This window comes from Mustela erminea, chromosome 1 (genome assembly GCF_009829155.1).
Source record: "Mustela erminea isolate mMusErm1 chromosome 1, mMusErm1.Pri, whole genome shotgun sequence".
NCBI classification, from domain to species: domain Eukaryota; kingdom Metazoa; phylum Chordata; class Mammalia; order Carnivora; family Mustelidae; genus Mustela; species Mustela erminea.
The window spans coordinates 174,706,680-174,727,107 of record NC_045614.1 but is presented as its reverse complement, the minus strand read 5'-3'; the positions used below and the strand labels follow the sequence as shown (position 1 = coordinate 174,727,107).

The 20,428-nt window shown below is 38.7% G+C and overlaps 2 protein-coding genes and 1 non-coding gene across 4 annotated transcripts in view; 2 read left to right on the top strand and 1 right to left on the bottom strand.

Annotated features, from left to right (window-relative positions):
- CRYBG3 (crystallin beta-gamma domain containing 3) overlaps nucleotides 1-20,428 on the top strand; it is a 111,550-nt gene that overhangs the window by 29,066 nt on the left and 62,056 nt on the right. Inside the window, exons 3-4 of one of the 2 annotated variants that reach the window (XM_032351514.1) lie at nucleotides 5,019-5,446; nucleotides 14,083-20,329. In XM_032351514.1, the coding sequence (XP_032207405.1) occupies nucleotides 5,019-5,446; nucleotides 14,083-20,329 (6,675 nt within the window). Of the gene's footprint in view, nucleotides 1-5,018; nucleotides 5,447-5,488; nucleotides 5,795-14,082; nucleotides 20,330-20,428 lie in introns of those variants that run through there. The other variant, XM_032351524.1, reaches the window with a different exon arrangement.
- LOC116581153 lies at nucleotides 6,594-6,741 on the top strand. Its single transcript, XR_004281930.1, has one exon. It is a non-coding gene; the product is annotated as a U4 spliceosomal RNA (small nuclear RNA).
- LOC116595325 (glyceraldehyde-3-phosphate dehydrogenase-like) lies at nucleotides 10,222-11,210 on the bottom strand. Its single transcript, XM_032351551.1, has one exon. It carries the CDS (start codon nucleotides 11,178-11,180, stop codon nucleotides 10,593-10,595), a length of 588 nt encoding a protein of 195 aa, XP_032207442.1. The 5' UTR covers nucleotides 11,181-11,210; the 3' UTR covers nucleotides 10,222-10,592.

Here is a 20,428-nt window from a genome sequence, read left to right as displayed (position 1 = left end):
TTCTTTTTTTTTCCTAATTTCTCTAAGTTTTGCCTTTTGTCTATTTACTGACTATTCCTATCCCCTCACCTACCTACTCACAGTTTAACACTTTGAGTTTAGGGCTGTACTCACAAATTCCTGAGCTGTTAAGATTATTTTCCTGCATTCCTAGTGCTTCTGTGTAGTCCTTATTTCTTATTTACTAATCTGACAACTGTTGGAGCACCTCTTATTGTCAGACACATTTCGAGGTGCTAGAGATACTGCACTGAATAAAATAGACAAAAATCCCTGCACTTGTGGCTTTTACTTTCTAGGGGAAGAAACAGATTTTAAAAAATGTGTGTTATGTGTGTGTGTATTTGACACTAGCAAGTACAAAGGAGAAAAAGAAGATATTGGCACTTTCAGAGTGGAGGAATTGGCAATTTTGGAGTGACTGGGGAAGCTTTCAATGAAGAGATGACTTGTAAATAAAGATCTGAGGGAGGTGAGAGGGAGGGAGTCATATTGCTACATGGGAGAAGAAAACTCTAAGCAGAGAAGAGTGGATGTACAATTCTTGAGGCATGAGTGTGCCTGATGTTTTTGAAGAACAGTGGGATAGGATAGTCATCTTTCTAGACCTCACAATGGCATTTGGCATTTACTCCCCATTTGCTTTTGGAAATATTCTTTGTCCTTTGCCTTTGGAGACCAGTATTCTGGAGATATGACCTGGTCTGGTTTTTGCCTTCTCCATCTCTCTCTGATTCCTTCTCTAATTTGCACCTCCTTTTAATCTCTCTCTCTCTTTTTTTTTTTTTTCCCTAGAGCTTTTTTGTTGGTCCCCTTTTTATCCTGCGTACACTGTGTATGGCCAAATTGCATTCTTAAACTGTGCTTCTGACTGCTTTCCAGACCTCTCCTGTTGTACAACAGCGGGGAACCAAACATTCAGTGACATCTAAGTAATTTGTTGCCTTACCTCCTCCCATCCCCACAAAGGCCCTGATCTTACCTCTCCTATTTCCCATGTCCATTTTTTACTTTACTCAAATTGTTATCCAGTTCAGAAAACTTAGTTATCTAGGACTTTATCCCTCAGCGTCTGCTTCTGTTAGTCATCTTCTCTACCTCATTCTCTATTCCCTGTACCCCATTCATCTTCAACCACACCCTTGCCTTGATAAACACAGTTCACAGTTCTGTATCTTTGGATATGTTATACTGAGCGTTCAGGATGCTCTTCTCATCCTTTAGGAGCAAGCTCAAATGTTATGTCTTCTATGCTGTGGATTCTCTTCTAAGTCCCACACAGTGATACAGCAAGGAGCTTCTTGCTAGGCTGTAAGCTCCTTGAAGCTGAAACTGCGTCTTCCTAATCAGTGTCGCTGATGCTTCCCTGGGCTTCCTGTATTAGGCACATAACAAATAGAGGAGATAGTTGGATGAAGTTGACCTAAGGGCAGTGCATTATGGCATATTGAGGGTGAAGGGAAAAAATTTCAAATCTCCCAGTTTACATATGCCTTCTCAGTAGCCTTTGTTGTTATATGTGGAATACCAACATCTTTGAGAGCAACTGGAATTGACGTTTTGTTTGCTTGAATCCTGACTGCTTTCATTCTCCTTGTTGGAACATTGGCAGGCAGTCTTGTTGGCAGGCAGCATTGGCCCTCGCTCGTGGCAGGCTGAATTTTATTGTTGTTTAGGCTGAGGGGAAAGAGCAGCTGTTTTAGATCAGACTTAAAATTTTAATTCTATAAATTAAAAATTTATTGTGTTTACTTCAAATAGCAGTGCTCTTTTCTGCTAGTTTTTGTTCCTATTTTAGATACCTTTTTCTTGTTGGGAGTATTTCACTGATAGAAGTTTCTCAGAAGAGTATTAGGGAAAAGTTAAGAAATGAAGACCTCCAAGGACAAAAAGTGCTCTTCAGTAAACTGATGATACAAAGATTCTGCAATAGCAAAGAAGCTGAAAATAAAGGGAAGGAGGAAAAAGTGATTTTTAAAAAGACTATATGTATAATTTTTTTTTTTTTAAGATTTTATTTATTTGAGAGAGAGAATGAAAGAGCATGAACTGTGGAGGGTCAGAGAGAGAAGCAGAATCCCTGCTGAGCAGGGAGCCAGATGCAGGACTCCATGCTGGGATCCTGATTCTGGGACTCCAGGATCATGACCTGAGCCGAAGGCAGTTGCTTAACCAACTGAGGCACCCAGGCGCCCCAAATTATATATATAAAAGTTAAATCTGGGGGCACCTGGGTGCCTCAGTCAGTTAAGCCTCTGACTCTTGATTTCAGCTCAGGTCATGATCCTTAGGGTCACGAGATCAAGCCCCATGCTCCATGTGTTCAGTGGAGTCTGTTTGTCCATCTCCCTCTGTTTCTCTCCTGTTCACTCTGTCTCTCTCAAATACATACATACATAAATAAAATCTTGTAAGAAATAAAAATGTTAAATGTAAAGGTTTTCAATTGTTTAGCAAAATGTATCTCCTTTGTTAAGAAAGCAGTTTATTGTGTTTTGAAAGGAATTATAAAAAATAGTTGAGGCAGTGAAACAATATTTTGATAAATCATCTTGAGATTTTATTGATGTCAAAAAATGTAATTTCCTGGGGCGCCTGGGTGACTCAGTCATTAAGTGTCTGCTTTTGGCTCAAGTCATGATCCCAGGGTCCTGGGATTGAGCCCTGCATAGGGCTCACTGCTCAGCTCACTGCATAGGGCTCACTGCTCAGCTCACTGCATAGGGCTCACTGCTCTGCTCACTGCTGCTCCCTCTCCCACTCTCCCTGCTTGTGTTCCTTCTCTCACTGTGTCTCTCTCTGTCAAATAATAAATAAAATCTTTTTAAAAATGTAATTTCCATGTTCTTTTAATGTTCCCCCTCTTGTAAACCTCTGCCCCAATTTTTGACTCTTATGAATTTCTGAAAAATTTTAAGAATATTTATGATATTCTAACAAATAGCCTATAGTTTACTTCCTTCAGAAAGCTACTCAGGAAGAGCAGTTGTTCATACTAGCTATAGAAAAAAAAAAATCATTGTTCTGTTCATGTTACAGTCTTAATTCATTTTGACTCAGGAAGAAATGTTGTGGCTGCTAATTACAACAAATTAAATGGCATAGTTAAAGGACAAAAAATATTTATGTGTATCAAGATATTTTCAGGAATGTCAACTAACATTTCTTTTGCTAAACTGAGAGGGCCATTATGTCAGGAGAGGACACAGCTAATTTATAACGCATTCTCCAATAATGAGCACAAGGTTGGAGGGATGAGATGGAGACAAGTGGGAGTGAGTTGCAGTTGAAACCAATAAAAGGTGAGACTTAGAATGACTCTAGAAGGTTGGTCATATTCTAAATGTAGAGACTCACAAGTTTTATTAAGTTCCTAACACATAGAAAAATGCTGTGTGTTTCCTCAAATATACGCTCTGACTCTGAAGGTGGGGAACAGAATTATAATACTGCTTGTGGGGCACCTGGGTGGTTCAGTGGGTTAAAGCCTCTGCCTTAAGCTCAGGTCGTGATCCCAGAGTCCTGGGATGGAGCCCCGCATTGGGCTCTCTGCTCAGCGGGGAGCCTGCTTCCTCCTCTCTCCCTGCCTGCCTCCTCCTCTCTCCCTGCCTGCCTCTCTGCTGACTTGTGATCTCTGTCTGTCAAATAAATAAATAAAATCTTTTAAAAAATAATAGTGCTTGAAATTAATTTCCTGGGGTAATAGGTTATAAACCTTTTCTCAAGCTTTCATATGCTAAGTTTTGTTAGTGGTTAATGGAACACTGAATTAAAACTATTTTGAATTTGAATTAAAATATGGAAAGAGGTAAACAAATAATATTGAGATCATGATGCTCTTGCCTGCTTGAAGATCAGCCTCTTATAAAACTGTCGTGTGAACTCACAGTGGCCTAAGGTGACTTTACCTTGCTGTACTGATCTTTTTTCTGACTCACACTGGAGCTTTTCTTTCATAAGCACTAGTGAGCATGACATCTGACAGATACTGTCAGGCAGGCATTCCTTCTACAAGTAGGTGAGCAGGCATATTTGGAAGGCAGGCTGAGTTGGCATATGGGCCTAAGGTTAATGAAGCTTCAGGGAAGAGTGTGACAAGGAATGCCAGCAAGCTCCTTGATAAGAGCAGCTCGGTCTTGCTTCACAGAGAGTATGCATGAGTGTGAGTCTGTTTTGCTAGTAATTTCATTATGAGCAGTAGAACACACACAGGAGGTGTTGAACATCTGCAGGAATTCCCAGTACTGTGCAGGTTTGTGTTAATGCACATCTGAGGATTTGGTAGTTTACTATTAAGGATAATGGGCTTTTCCTCTGAATTGATACACCATGTTGCTATCTTTTCTCCTCTTTCTGAGAAACAGTTTTACACAATGCAGCAGTTCTTTGTGGGTTAGGACAGTGCTGAAATGAGGTCTATTTAGGTTTACCTATTGTACAGAGTACTTGAAAGTACTGTCCATTAGTTCTGAGTAATGAAGGCTAAATTTAAATATAGCTAAAATTTGCCATGATCTGTCCCTTTATTTATCTCTCCCTACGCATCTCTCACTCTTCTCATTTTGTACCCTAACCTCCATTCATCTTTAACTTCTTAGAAGCTGTCACATGACTAAATAGAGTCGGGGAGGAGGGAGGAAGAGAGCTAGGGAAGGAAGGGGATGAACAAGCATCACATAGTCAGTAGTAGGCGTCCTTCCGAGGGCACTTCTAGGAATACTCCTCTGTGTTACGTCCTCTGCTGTCACTGACACCAAACCTGTACCAGTTACTCCTGTTCTGGCTTCCCACATGGAGTGTATTTCTCCCCTCATGACATTTACTATATAGCCTTGTTTAAGTTGTGCTGACCGCGCCCTTCCCTAGACTGTAAACAGCCTGACGAATCAGAAGCCACCAGTCTTACTCACAGATGTAACCCTGGCATCTGGCACAAAGTGTGTCATATGATACTTTATTAGTAGATCTGTGTGATTTTTTAAAATGATGACGTTTATTTTTCTGTTTTGTTTTCAAAGATTCCCCAAAGTGAGGACAAAAGAAACCATGCTGAGAAGTTAATCACTCTTCCAACGCAGGAAGATTCCAAAAAGCCAAATGACCTTTCCCGTTCCACCTCAGATACCAAAATAGGAGAAAACGATAGACAGCCAAAAGAAAGCTTTTTTCAGTTTCTTGGTAACTTATTCAGTATCTCAGGAAAAGCATCTCTTAGTGATGCCAAGCAGTCTTCTTTCAAAGGTGACCATGACAGAACTGAAAAAGATCTACAAAATCCCAGTGACCATCCTGAGGAAGAGGTCAAAAGGGAGAGGGAGATTTTCAGTGGCTCCCTGGGAACAAAGGCGCTTCCAGCAGAAGAAGCAGAGAACTCAGATGAAACCTCAGATGCCTTTTCTTCGGATACAACACAAGACAGTGAACAGGAGGCCAGTGATTTACTAAAGTAAGTTTACAGTTAGCCAAAAAAGTGAGCTTTTGGACCTAACTTTTAAGCCTCAGTTCTACTCTTATTAATTAAGGGGAATGGAAAAAGTATTCTGTAATGTCCCTGCTACTAGGTAGAAAAAAAAAATTAATGATTCTGTGTATTGTAGATATCATCTAGGGCCTTAGGATCTATTTTAAGGGGCAGTACTGATACCTTTTAGGTGCTAACTTTGTTATAGTGCAAATTTTATTTCTAATTTAAGACTTCCTTGAATGAGAGTATTTTCTGTTGTCTGAATTCTTCCTGTATTAGGACAGGCAGTGAGTTCAGGATCTGCATTTCGGGAACAAAAATGATTCTAAGGTTTGTATTCACATTCTGTTAATATCTTTGTGGAATGAAATTAGAGGGGTTAGAAATGTTAAATTGACTCTACTTGTAAAATTGGCCTTGTGATTCATTTCCACAGCTGAGAAACTGAAATCTTACAAACTATATAAAGATTATTTTACCATCCCTTTTTTCTTTCTTTGACTAACAAACAGGCACCAACTTGTTTTTCTTTTACTCAAATGAGCTTTAAGGATTATTTTCTACACAGGAAATATGTATAACAATGTTTAGTCCATTAACCATTTTATGTAACACAGAAGTATTCATTCTTAGCTAATATTTTATTTTTAAGTTCTAGCTGTGAATTATATTTGAAGAGGCCATCAGTAAATATATCTGTGTAGTTCTTTATAGTTTCAGAGCGTCTTCATGTATATATCTTGAGGTAATTCCTCATAGCGAGCTCCAGAAGTAGACACAGATCCAACTTATACTTGCGAGAAACTGAAATGCAGATAGATTTCAGTTTGCCCATGAAGATTGATGGGGGTAGGGCTTGCCTTAAGAGACATAGGTGTGCTGAATTTGAAACAGTGTCATACTAATGTAATATTTACTAAACATTTAAATGGAACAGAATAGATTGTCTAGAAGTAGACCCTTGTATATATGTGAAGGATGTGGTGGCATTTTTATGTTCTTTTTAAAATTTTTAATTTTTTTTTTCTGTTTATATAAAAGAAGACTTTGTGAAAATGGTTAACAGTTTGGAGAAAAATGTTTTTAAGTTTTTAAATTTTTTTTCCTGTTTATATAAAATAGGACTTTGAGCTTTGTGCAGTGGCAGTATCGTAGCCACTGAGGTTTATCCGAGGTGCGATTATTGCTAATTAAAACCGGACTTTGTGAAATTGGTTAACAGTTTGGAGAAAAACATAAAAGCTAGATACTTAACTCATTGGTATATTAAAACAAAATGGAGGAACAAATGTTTTTTTTTTTAAATACACAACTGGGAGTAGCTAAATGAGAATTCTGTGTTGGTGAGAAACAGCTTTCTATGCATGTTAGCAATGGAAAGTGTCAGGAAAGAGATTAGTAGATTGGATCACTTCTAATTTTCAAACTCCCATGTTAAACAAAATAATGATACATTATATGGGCAAGTGAAAAAATTAGGCACAAAAAAATGTCAGAATGCTTTAACTGATAAGCATTTTAGACACTAGCTCAATGATAGAAGAAAACAGCAACCGATATAAACAAATAAAACAAATATAAAGAGCTAATACATAAGTGGAAGAAAGGCTTATTCTCACCAGCAGTCAAGGAAATGCAAACTACAATGGAGTAACCTTTCTCCTATTGAATCAATAACAGTAATACTAAATGATGATTTTCAGTGTTACTCAGAGTTGATGCAGCTGATGCTCCATATAAAGTGCTCAGAGGAGAGGCCACAGTTCAGAGCAGTGTGTGTCAAGAACCTCAAAAAGTGTGTAGGTTATTTCTAATGATATACATGACTGTTGCTGAAACATTATTTACGGGAACATACCATTTGAAACAAATGTCCAACAGCAGAAATGGTTAAATTGAGGTACCTCTGTAATAAGGGATTGTCTAAAGTAGTGCTATTTAAAATGTGGAATTTGGATTAGTAGCATCAGCATCACCTGGGAATCGTCAGAAATACAAATTACCTTGGCAGTAGGGCCCAGCAGTCTTCTAACAAACTCTCCAGAGAGCTTTTTGTACCAGAGAACTTAAAGTGGTAGGGATTTTGTATGGGAATTAGGTGGTTTGGAAAGTTTGTGGTTTTTTCCTCTCTCTCTTTTTTTTTTTTTTTTTTTTTTAAATCCCCCTTTGGTTTTAATTAGTAGGTCAGGTTTATTTCTTTGGTACTAGACAGAAGAAAATGGAAGATGATACTGTGCCTCTTATTTCTTGTTGGTAAAGCCTTCCTTATTAATGGAACAATTGCTTAAGGCAATTACCAGAACCAGCTCCACAAAGCTTTTGTCTTGACTAAGATACAAGCTTCCTCTGGCCCAGCTTCAGAAGTCCTACAAATTACCAGGTTGTAGAATAGCAGTTAGTAACTTCCTCTGGACAAATGTCAATTTGTAGGAATTATATAAAAGTTAAATACCATTTTGTTTAATAGTTTATCTTGACAATATGATTAAGAACTACTTATAACCAGTTTTAGAAATTTGTATCTGGGGAAAATATTTATTAATAATTTTAAGACTGTACTAGAAGTATTAAAGTTCTTTTAGTTCTGTGATACAAATTTACTAAAAGCAAGGATATATTTAATTTTTTAATCAGAATCATGGGAATATTCCAAATATAAAATGTTATTTAAAATTAAGATTTGTTGAGGGGCGCCTGGGTGGCTCAGTGGGTTAAGCCGCTGCCTTCGGCTCAGGTCATGATCCCAGGGTCCTGGGATCGAGCCCCGCATCGGGCTCTCTGCTCAGCAGGGAGCCTGCTTCCTCCTCTCTCTCTGCCTGCCTCTCTGCCTGCCTCTCTGCCTGCTTGTGATCTCTCTCTGTCAAATAAATAAATAAAATCTTAAAAAAAAAAAATTAAGATTTGTTGATGTTAAATTAACAAATCTGTAGAATCTCTGAAAATAAGAGTTTTATTCAAGCCCAAGTTAGAACAGCTGGCTGTAAAACACATACTTCATAGGGAAGAAAATGCTCTGGGGAATGAACAGTTTTTACAGGGTTATATACTTTTGACATCAAAAGATTATAGATTAGGATATAGGGAGGAATCACAGGTTTTTAACGTCAAGGAATATATGGAGTAGAAGCATTGATCAATATCTTAAGGACAAAGTGGTTTTCTGTTAGCCACTCATTTATAAAGCAGGTGTACAGTGTATGCTTGGTGAGCCTTAAATCAGGCTTCTGGATTAAACAAAGTTAACATACAGTCATGCTGACTCCAAAAGAAATCTGAAATGGCCTCCTGTTGTATCTCAGGCCTTTAGAGAGTGTTTTCTCTCAAAGTCTATATTTCTGAAATTAGTAGGAGAGTTCTGCATCACAAAAAATTTCAGTTTTTTAATATAAGGAGGAGTGAATTAACTAAGGTTTTTGCATCATCTTTATCACATAAAAATGCCCCTACTATTATTCCTCTATAGATCTTTTATAGTTAGAATGTACTAAAAATGGTTAATAATTAGCTTAATTTAGACAGGTTTGTATTCTGTGCTGTATAATGCTGTCTATTACTAAAATATCAAACATACATTTGAAATCACTATTACAGTTTTCAAAATTTTGACAAGTTATGACCTATAATTTGAAGAGTGTTTTTAAAAAAAATCCTACTCAATAGTCATTGTAAATGATTTCATCTTCACTTACTTAAAAATAATAAACAGATTTTTAATTGTTTTTATGTATAGTTCACTATGCAGAATTCATTTTTAATATCCATAAAGCCTTTCATTAAACCTGTTTGGTAACAACTTTTAGAGTGTCTTCCATACATTAACTTATGCTTCCAGAATAATTAAGAAGCTACTTCATTGTTGGGTTGAAATTTTAAAAAGTTCTATGGTTTTTTTGTTTTCAACAGATTCATTTCCATAATGAACTTTTTTTCTGTCAAAGCTTTATTTCGATTTAAAAAATATTGCTGTGGGCACATGGGTGGCTCAGTCGGTTAAGCATCCAGTTCTTGATTTTGGCTCAGGTCATGATCTTAGGGCTGTGAGATCGAGCCCTGCATCACCCACCTTGTGTTAGGCATTAGAGCCTGCCTAAGAGTCTCTTGCTCTCCCCCTGCCCCATCTCCCAAATAAATAAAATTTAAAAATTGCTGGATTTGCAACTTTTCTTTACATGGAAAAGTTACAAGCTTTTTTTTTTTATTGTTAACTATGTATTTGAAATGAAATATGTCTTAATGCTGAAAAGGTAGCTTAATCATACTTTCCTAAAAATAAGTTAGATACTTTGCTCTAAGGCAATATTTTTAGGCTGTTATTTAGAATTTTCTTTGAAGAATGACACATGTCTTTGGTTGACCTTTGAAATATTTGGTATATCAAATATATACAAAAAAGAGACAGCCCTGTGTGGTATTTAGAGGCTCAATAAGTCTTTACATGTTAGGATGTCTTGGGCTAAAATGTATAAAACCTTTTCAGACTCCCAGTATGTACATATGTTTACATAAGTACTTGAAATGTATAGGTATGTTATTTGTTCTCCCCCCCCTCCCTTTCTTTTGTCTGGATACAGTGTTTTTATCTGTACTATGAAAAGGTAGGGCTTTCTAAGCCCCTCCTGTTCTTTAGGGGGCCTGGGATGGAAATACAAATGTCAAGGTTGGGATAGTCTCTGTGTGTTGGGGATGAGTTAGAGGCAATGACTCCCCAGCAGTTAACAACTTCTCTCTTCCTCTTGTGCTCCTCTTTAAGAGGCCATTTGGACCTTAAGGTCCTCCACTTGGTTTCTCTAGCTAACTTCATTGTTACACCAGGAAATGAGCTAGACAAAATGGTATTTGAGGTCAATGCCAGTCCCAGCATCAAAGATGAAAGAGTGGGGGTTACTATTAAAGTTTCAGGAGACAGCCCTCTGATGCTTGTTTCACTACCTTCTTGATGTATCATTTCTGGAGGTTTTCTCCAGGTGTTAGGTCAGATCTACAACTGACATGTTGAGAGTGAGGACATGGAACAGCATGCCAGGGTGCTTCCCATTCAGCTCAGGGATGACCTTGCCTACAACTTTGGTGATGCCAGTAGAAACAGGGATGATGATCTGGGCAGCCCATTAGCTATAACACTACAGCTTCACAGAAGAACCATCACAGTCTTCTGGGTGGCACTGATGGAATGGACTGTGGTCGTGAGTCCCTCCACAATGCCAAAGTTGTCATGGATGACTGTGGCCACAGAGGCCAAGAGGCTGGTGGTGTAGGAGGCATCGCTGACAATCTTGAGGGAGTTGTTACACTTCTCATGGTTCGCACTCATCACAAACATGGAGGCATGAGCAGAAGGGGTAGAGATGATGACCCTCTTGGCTCTACCCTTCAAGAGAATTCCAGCCTTCTCCATGGTGGTGAAGGCACCAGTGGACTCCACAACAAACTCAGCACAAGCATCACCCCATTTGATGTTGGGAGGATCTCTCTCCTGAGAGATGACGATGGACTTTCCATTGATGCCGAGTTTCCTGTTCTCAGCCTTAAGTGTGCCATTGAGTTTGACATGGGTGGAATCATACCAGAATATATAGACCATAGAGTTGAGGTCAATGAAAGGATCATTGGTGGCAATGGTATCCACCTTGCCAGAGTTAAAGCAGCCCTGGATATCAGACTCCAGTCCATCTGAGACTTGACCTTCACCCTGCTGTCTTAGGAATGCAGCTGGCATTGCACAAGAAGACTTTACTCTCTGTCAAGGGGGGAGGAGTAGAGAGCCTGTTTTACTTTGTTCTTACTATGTTAGGATCACATACCTTTGGTTATATGGTATGAACTGTAGGTCCCATACACAGTTTACATAATACATGAAATTAATACTCCCTTTTCTCTATATTCTCTAAATATTATTTTCAGCTTATGAAAAATCTTTTTAATTTTCCATCTTCAGTCTATTTTTAAAGTTGCATGTTTTTGACATTTCCAGTTTATTTACTAGAGAAAATGGCAATAAAAGAACAGTTTTATATTCTTAATATTACTCAATTATGGAGACTCAACTGCATCCTGGGAAAGAATGGTGTAGAAAATAGACTACATTGGCATGACTAACCTTTTAAAAAGAGGGAGTACAGGTCATCAGTACCTGAGAGAACTAATTATAGTATATGAAGCTAAGCTTGAAACCTTGATGCTCAGTACTTTAATCATGATAATATAGTTGTTGAGTATAAACAGAGCATATTTTAGTTACAATCATATAACATTTCCACCAAGATACTGCAGGAGATTTATCTAGTTTGTATAAATCAATCACTTCAGTTGAAACTACCCAGCAAGTCCTAAAAAATGGAAAAATGATTTCCCTCACCCCTGAAAGGACTCCAAAACTACCAAAAGGCATTATTAGAGGGAGTTGAAATTTAATGGGTTTTTCTGTTTGGTTTATTTTATTGGAAGGCCTTTTAGATGAAAAGGTGCATTATTGGATTGGTGCAGGATAAAATGTGTTGAGGTGTTTTCAGGAGGGAGTTGATAGTAAGAGAACTAAGGTTCCTAGAATAAAATTCTGATTCCTATCTCATTTCCTGTTTCCTTGGACATTAATATATATTTCTTTGTGTAGACATTTTTATTTTATCAGTCCTTTGAGGAAAAAAATACTGCAGCCTGTTGGAAGTTGGTTGTAAGTATAAAATATTAAAGCTTTGAGAGAAAAACTCACCAAACAGTAAAATTTCTTGTAATTTATTCAGGCTTCTGGATCTTCATATGTTGTTCTGAAGGCTTTTGTATTTTCTGAATAATTAGTACAGTTTGATACCAGATTTCACAAGTAACATTAATTTACCTACATAGGTTTTTCTCTTTTTACGTATTTCCATAGACAGTTACCTTATTTACTTTTGAGTTTGTTTTATAACAGTCTTTGATCTACCTTAACACATGCTGAAGCTAAAACCACTTTTGTAAGGCAAAGCCTTTCTCTGTACTTCTCCTTCAGATGCTTTCTGATGGACAGTAAAAACGTGCATATTACCATACAAAGTTTTACAATGGTGTAACAGTATTTGAGGGGCCAGCAATTAAATAGATTGAAATACATTATTTCAGCTAAAATTTAAGAAATATATACGAGGCATAGTTGATGAAAATTTGACATTGTGTCAAAGGAGGTTTACTTTCTCTTTTATCATGTAGACAAGTCTAGTGTTCTTGACATTGCTGCTTTAAAGTTGGGGAGAAAATGTATTATTTTAGATACTGGGATACTGGTAAGTGGATTACTTATTCACATGGATTCTATCATGTTTTGTTAATTATATGTTTAATCTGAAAAAATTAGAACATCAAATTTTTCTGCCATCCATCATTAGAGTCAAGACACTAAAATGAAACTAGAGTTCAGAATTCAAAACACTTTTATGTCTTCTGTTACAATTAAGACAGTCTGGAATGAATTGCAAACTAAGAATTTACTGTTATTTACTGTCATTGCTTTATTTAGTCATTCGTTAATTCACAGAAAGTTATTACCCATGTTTCCCTGATTTTGTAGGGGGCATTTAAAAATATAAAGATGATTAAGACACTGTGCCTTCCTTCAAATAGCCACCAGGTGAGCAGGGGGAAAATTAATAAGTGCCTAGATCTTTATAATTTAATATGGCAAATGCTGTGCTCAGGGTTCTTTGCACCCACAGATCAGAAGCTAACTGCCCTGTTAGGAAAGGGCCCCTGGGATAGGTATGCTCTGGAGATAACTTGTGAACTCGTAGAAGATGCTAGAGTTTCTCTCTCAGACTGGAATTGAAGGGGAGAGAATGGTATGTATAAAGGGTTAGTAGGCAGCATCAGATAGCATGAGCACTCCAGAGACAGATTCTTCAAAGCAAGTGGGATGCTGAGAGCCGAGGAACTTTGTGTTGGCTCTGAGAAGAAGTAGAGAACTTTTTCCAGAAGTCCCTGCACTTACCCAAGCAGTTTTTAATACTCACTACACTGATCAAATATTTGAAGACCTTAACATGAGAGGATTTTTAAGGCAATTCTCTCATTGAGTTAACCATCATTAATGTATACTGAGTGCTTGACATGGGCTACACATCTCACCAGTTGTTTTCCTTTAAAAGTTCTCTCCCTGTGTGCTCAAAGTTGCTGTTTAAATTCACATCTAAGAGTAAAGGAAGAGAAGCTTACTATGATCCTCTGATATGGTGGAGAAATTTGTATCCATAAACTTGCCAGCATGAGACATACAGGCAGTGTGGTTCCTTCCAGTGAAGCACTGCTTTGAGATTATAACTAAAGCCCAAGCCTTGGACTTGTCAGTCCACATTCTCTTCATTAACCACAGTGAGAGAGATGTACAATCAGGTAAGGGGGAAAGGTTCTAAGGAGCTCAGACATGCATGCTGCCTTGACATTCACATGCTGCTTGTCAAATCTTTATTATTATTATTATTTTTAACAAAGACAGGTTTAACCTAAAACATTTTAGGATCTCCTCCTCCAATTAATACATATTAAAAGTTGGAGTAATTGGAAAGATAGACTTTCCCACACTTTCTAGGATTACTACTAAGTGTTACTAAATATATTTCCTGATACTATTGTGCTGTTGCTTTTTACAGACAACTGGATGGCAAACCAGAGAGGCCTTCAGTAACGTATGCAACATATCGAGGCCCCAGACAAATCAGGAAATATTTGAAGCACCAGACTGCATTGGAAACTGTGACTCCCTCGGACAGAGAAAGTGAAAGTTCTGACTCTAGTACAAGCATCCATATTGGTCCTGGAAGCGAGACAGAGGCAAGGGTGGCATCGTCATTGTCATCAGCTAGCACAGATGTATCTGTGAAAGGACATTTGTTCGAAGGCCTTTTAGAAGACTCTGATTGTAGTGAAATAAATCTTAACATGGAAAGCCATCTGACAAACAACCCAGAATTGCCCAATACTGCTTTTTCTAAGGATGTTTTAAATAAAAATGATCCTGGGGGACCTGTGAGAAGTAGGTCATCGCCTTCTTCTGGGACTAACTCCAGCTCCCCTGTTACAGAATCTGACTCACAGCACCATTTAAATGGTGCACCAGTTTCTCAGACTGACAGAAATTTGGTATTGTGTTCAGTGTTGTTTACAGGAAGTAACGGTAGTAAAATTCCTTCCAGTTCAGATTTTCAGGGGGTAACAGAAACTCCAGTGAAGGAAGCCAGCTCGGTGATGAGTGATGGGACCTTGGTGCAAAGAGAACATGTTGAGCCTGTGAGCCCTGCTGTTTCTGACTTCTCTTATAGGAAATCTGATGGGAGCAACACTACCAAACAGGGAAGTACAGATCTGCCAAATTCAAATAAATCAATTAGGCTTGAAGATCCACAGTTGCCAGAGAGTAAGTGTTCTGACAAGCAAACCGCAGACAACTCAGCAGAGCAGGCTGCCAATCACGCCAGTATCCCCACTCTTCAGAGACGTGCTGTGACAGAACCTGTAAATGAAGGAGACAGATTGTGTGCCCAAGACTCACAGAAAAAACTGGTTGCTAGAAGAATCAAACAAGAAACAGAAAGCACCTTGGTTGGTGAACCCACAGCTTCAAGTCTCGTAAAAGCTCTAAAAGATAGAATTGAGCCATTACCCAAAGATACTGACCAGTCATTTGTAACAGAAGCCAAAAAGCCTGATTTTTGGCCACATGGCAAAATGTCTCACGTGGTTAGATTAAATCAAAACAGCCCTGCTTCTGTAAAACAGATCAGTGAATCAGCCATTGTAGCATGCTTAGAAAGTAAAATAGCACCTGAACTGGGTCTTGAACCTACCCGAAAGCACATTTCAGAATCTCTTCTTGATTCTGAGAGTCTTCAACAAGCCAAAGCATCTGCTGGTGTCAGAACATCTCTTACCCTTGATTGTAAAAAATCAGATTTAGGTATTTCATCTCCTACCTTTGTTTCCAGAGTTCCAAGCATATTAGATATTCCTGTTTTAAAAGACGAATGTTCTTCTGTGCTCCCTGAAACAGGGGATGTCAACGTTGTTGGTATTTCCATTCAGCCCGGTCAGTGTTATGTGGCAAATCATGCTGAGGCAGCAGATGGGAAGAGTCTTCCTGCTTGCCTTCATCTTAAGCATGCCTCTGCAGCTCTAGAATCCAAGGACGTTCTTCCTGAAGGCGAAAAAGGTCAGTTTCCACTAGATCTTAAAGCCAGAGACGTTCATGTAACTAGAGTAGACTCAAGATTGGAGTCTGAAAGCTTCTTTGAGGACCACAGTTCCATTTCATTTCAAGACCCTACTAAAGCAGAATTGATGCTTTCAAACACAAGACCAAGTAAGAGCACTATAGAGAAGTCTCATTCTCTTTCCTTGGAAACCAAACCTAACATTGCCAACATTTTATCAAAAGTGGAAGTTGATGGTCAAAACAGTGTTCCTATTGAGCTGCATTCTGGAAGAGGGAACACTGTAGCCCTTTCCAAGATAGCTGTTTCCCAAACAGAGCCCAGAGACATTTCTCAGGATAAAACTTCTTCTCCATTTGAAGTTGCAGATCTTCCAGGAAAGCTTGTTTTATTGAAATTAAGTTCCCAAGAGGTTGAACAGAGCAAAAGTTTTCAATTGATGGACCATAAAGAGGGCAAAGAGAAGTATTCATTTTCTGGCCCTGAAGAGAATTGTCAAACTGAGGTTTCTCTTCCTGCCTCCAAATACCAAGGTATTCAGGAAACAGAGGCAGAAGCCATAGATTATCTTCCTGCTTTTCCCAAAAGTAATACATTTGAGATTTTACCTCCTGTTCCTAATGAAAAAGTCACTAGGCAAATGGCACAGAATTATGAAGCTAGTGCTTGTGTAATTCATCAATCTTCGGATATTTATGGGACTAGAAAGATGTCTGGTTTCTCAGAAATGGCAAAACTCAGCCTAACTAGTGCTTCCCCACAATTCCAAGAAACTGACAGCACAAAAGTAAATTCACCTTTTCTGGATTCTGATAAAAGTTCAGAAAAAAATGCCTTTGCATCTGAGGGTTCACACTTTCATAATGCTCCTGTGTTGAAATCAGAAAAGAAAGCCTTATTTCATAGAAAGAAAGCGAATCCTCATTTCCTAAGTGATAGTATTGATAGCATGTCTTCCTCCAGTAACTCTGAAGAAAGCGTGGTTTTAAGTTCACATAATCCCCCAAATAATTTCAGTTCTATAAAAGTTACCATGGATGCCACACATGAAGGTGCCTCTTTAACTAACCTGCTGTACCCTAAGAGCTCTTATTTGGAATTAGAAACACCTGTCCCAACAGGGTCAGAAGTGACCCCATTTCAGAAACATTTTGGGAATCCTACTGGGAAGGGATCTCTTGATTTCCCAACTGCTGCCCAATTTGACAATCCCACGGAAGCAGAGAGTGGAGCAGTTGCTGGGGCTTTAACGTCAGTTAACAGCTCAAGCCAGCAGTGTTCTGAAGCATCTACTGAGCACATAGAAGCAAGGAGGAGAGCACATGACCAACTTTTGGACCTCAAAAGTGGTTTACTAAAAAAGGCTGATACATTGATTAGTGAAATTTTTACCTCTGTCAGGGAAGAATTAAAATCTAAACACATAGTTGCTACCTGCCAGGAGCATATAGCCACAGACGGCGTAATGAATCCAGGTACTCCGAAAGAAGACCTCCCTGAGAATAACGCATCAGAAGGGACACTGACAGGGACCCAATTGACAGAGCATTTGGAAGAGCAGGGTATGGAAAGCAGGTCAGCTGTCCAAGGGGAAGAAAAGGTCTGTGTTTCACCTACAGCTGGTGAGAAGAGTCTCCTTTTTGATTCTGATAGAATGAATTTATCTTGTTTGTTAGAAGATCAAGCTAGGGAATTAGTCAATGAGATTATTTATTCAGCCCAAGAAAATTTGACAAATGATCCTTTTGAAGATACTAAGGATACCTGGGATTCTGAACTTCAGGATAATACTTCAAAAATTCTGAACAGTGATAATGTTAAGCCACACGATACATTAAGGGCGTTCTTGGTGTCCAATCAGGCAGTAAATCAAGGCACGTGTGAAATTAGTGAAAATAAAGTATTAGGTAGGTTCTTCTCCGTAAGTGACCTAGTTAATGACCCAGAGTCAGCTAAAGGAAGAGAAATTGTTCTCTACCAAAAGTCCCCTTTTTCTGGAAATGGAGCTGAACAGTCTGATAGTAGAAATTTGCTGAAATCAGATACTGTTTTGCTAGTGGAAGACACATGCCATACAGGGTTAGATAATAAGGTAAAAACGCATTTATTTTTCAAAGAGGACTCTAAAGAGAAGGTGGAAATAGAGTGTGTGGATAATCACAACACTGGGACAGAGAATACAAGGACTCTTGTATTAAATTTCAAATGGCCTCCATTTGCAAATGATGACCTTCATGTACCCGGGACATCCAAAAGCAGTTTGTCTGATAGTCTTGTGTGTATATCTGAAAAAAGCTCACTGGGACACAGTAATAAAAGCACACTCCTTACATCAGAAGTAGGGAAAGTACACAAGAAAGATATTGAAGTAAATATGGGGAGAATGGAGCTTAGACCTTCCATGTTAGAACTGGGAGAAACAAACAAAAAGGATGCTGAGTTGAATATTATGAAATATGAGGCAATTCCTCCTGTGTCAGAGATGGGAAGAGCATATGAAAAGGAGGCTGAATTGCATATCACAAAAACTGAGCCAATAGCTGACATTCTTACAGTGAGAGAGAGATACCAAGTAGATGCTGAGAGGTATATTGAAAAAACTGAGGGATTACCTGCCATTTTAGGAATGAAAAAAGCTTATAAAAAGAGAGATATTGAAGGTGATCTTGGCAAAACTGACATGCTACCTGTTATTTCAGAAGTGAAAAATCTCTACCGAAAAGATGCTGAGGTAATTACGGGAAAGACTGAAATGATACTTCCCACATTAGAGATGGAAAATATTTACCAAAAGGATGCTGAAGGGGATATTGTAAAGACTGAGGTGACACCTGTTGGATTAGAAATGGGAAATATTTACCAAAAGCATGCTGAAGGTGATGTTGGCAAGACTGGGATTACAGCGGTTATGTCAGAAATGGAAGATATCTACCAAAAAGACTTTGAGGGGATTACTGAAAAGACTGAATTGATACCTGCCACATTAGAAATGGAGGATATTTACCCAGAGGATGCTGAAGGGGATATTGAGACTGAGGTGATACCTGTTGGATTAGAAATGGAAGATACTTACCTAAGGGATGCTGAAGGGGATATGGACAAAGCTGAGGTTATGCCCATTATGTTAGAAGTGGTAAATATCTATGAAAAAGATGTCGAAGGCATCACTGGAAAGACTGTAAGACCTGTATTGGAAATACCTTATCAGAAGGATGCTGGAGAGGGTATTAGGAAAACTGAAATGATAGAAGTGGAAGAAGCACACAAGGCAGCAGCCCCTGCCTCCTTAGAAATGGAAAAACCATGTAAGAGAGAGGCTAAAGAGATTCTCGGCATGATGGTGTCCATGCCCTCTCCAAGAGAAATGGAAAGACTATCTCCACAAGATTCTGATGAGGCTCTCAGGAAACACAAAGTGTTATCCACAATGATAAACATTCAGAAAACATACGGGACAGATCTGGAATTGCCTATTACAGAAGCAGAGGCCATGCCTCCCATATATGAAGCTGAAGAAACCCCGCAAGAGTCTGGTGGACAGAGTGTTGGGGAAAAGGAGAGAGATCCCCCTGAGAGAAAGGAAGGCTTGATAGTGTGTGACAACAGACTTGCCTCCTCCTATTTCAGGGGATATGAATCACCAACATTAAGTAAGGATTATGAAGGCTACCCAGCTTTAGCAACGCCAGATTTTCAACCTGAGAGTACCATAGGGAAGCTAGACAGAAGATTATCTGTTACTGCAGTAGCTAATCAAATAAGAGATGATAATTATAGTGGTGAAAAAGAAGAATCTAAATTAGCCTTTGTTTCTCAGGATGAACAAGAAAATTCTTCCTTTACTATACTATATGAAGAACCCCTTCAAGATGAGGATAGGTGTGCTACTGCAGAAGTAAGAAGAACACACTCTGTCTTGTTTCCTGAGACATCCGCTGACGGCATGCCTGTGTTTGCATGTGAGAGGTCTGAGAGCAGAACTGACCTCGTCCATCATTTTGAAAAGGATACTAAATTAGGTGAGACATCTGATAGTGATAGTTCAGAGTCATTCTTATCAGTGGAGGCCAAAAGGTACAAAATTTATCCCTTAGCTTTGTCTCCCATTTATGAAGATGACAGTTCTCAGGAGGACATTCTGTCCAGCGAAGTCTCTCCTGGTCACCATGGCTCCACAAAATCAAGAGAGAGTGCAAGCCAGCCCTCTTCTGTTTTATCCCTTCTCCAGTCAGTATCAGAGCGTTTAAAGATGAATTTTGAAGAAGACAGACAGGGAGTAGAGGAAGAGGAGGAGGAAGAAGAGGAGGAGGAGGAGGAGCCATTACATAAAGGAAGCCTGAGAGCTAGGAGGAAGGAAACCTTCAAACTGCCAGACCCTTCCATCGCATTTTACCCAGGTGATAGCCAGGAAAGGACTGGAATTTCTAAGAATTCATATGTAATGTCAAGTGAACCTACTACCTCCACCCTGCAAGTTGGTCTGTGGCCAGAAAAGACTTCATTTCTACAAAAATCTGACCTTACTTCCAAACTACATTCTTCTTTAAAGAGTGCTTATCATCAGTATTTGCAGACTTCTAAAACCCATTCCGCAGAGAAAGGAGCCCGATTTGGTGGGATTTTTCAGGAACCAGTGTCAAAATATTTCCAAGCTCAGGACATCTCAGGCAGATTAAGCCCGTTCACAGAGGTAAGTTATTTTGATTATTAACTAGTGAGGTAGTTAACTAGTTACCTAGTGAGGTAGTGCTTTCGGTCATGAAATGATATGAAAGCTTATTAAGAAAGT

What these genes read in the sequence shown, in the direction of transcription:
- LOC116595325 (XM_032351551.1), bottom strand. Translation starts at nt 11,180, where the DNA reads ATGCCAGCTGCATTCCTAAGACAGCAGGGTGAAGGTCAAGTCTCAGAT.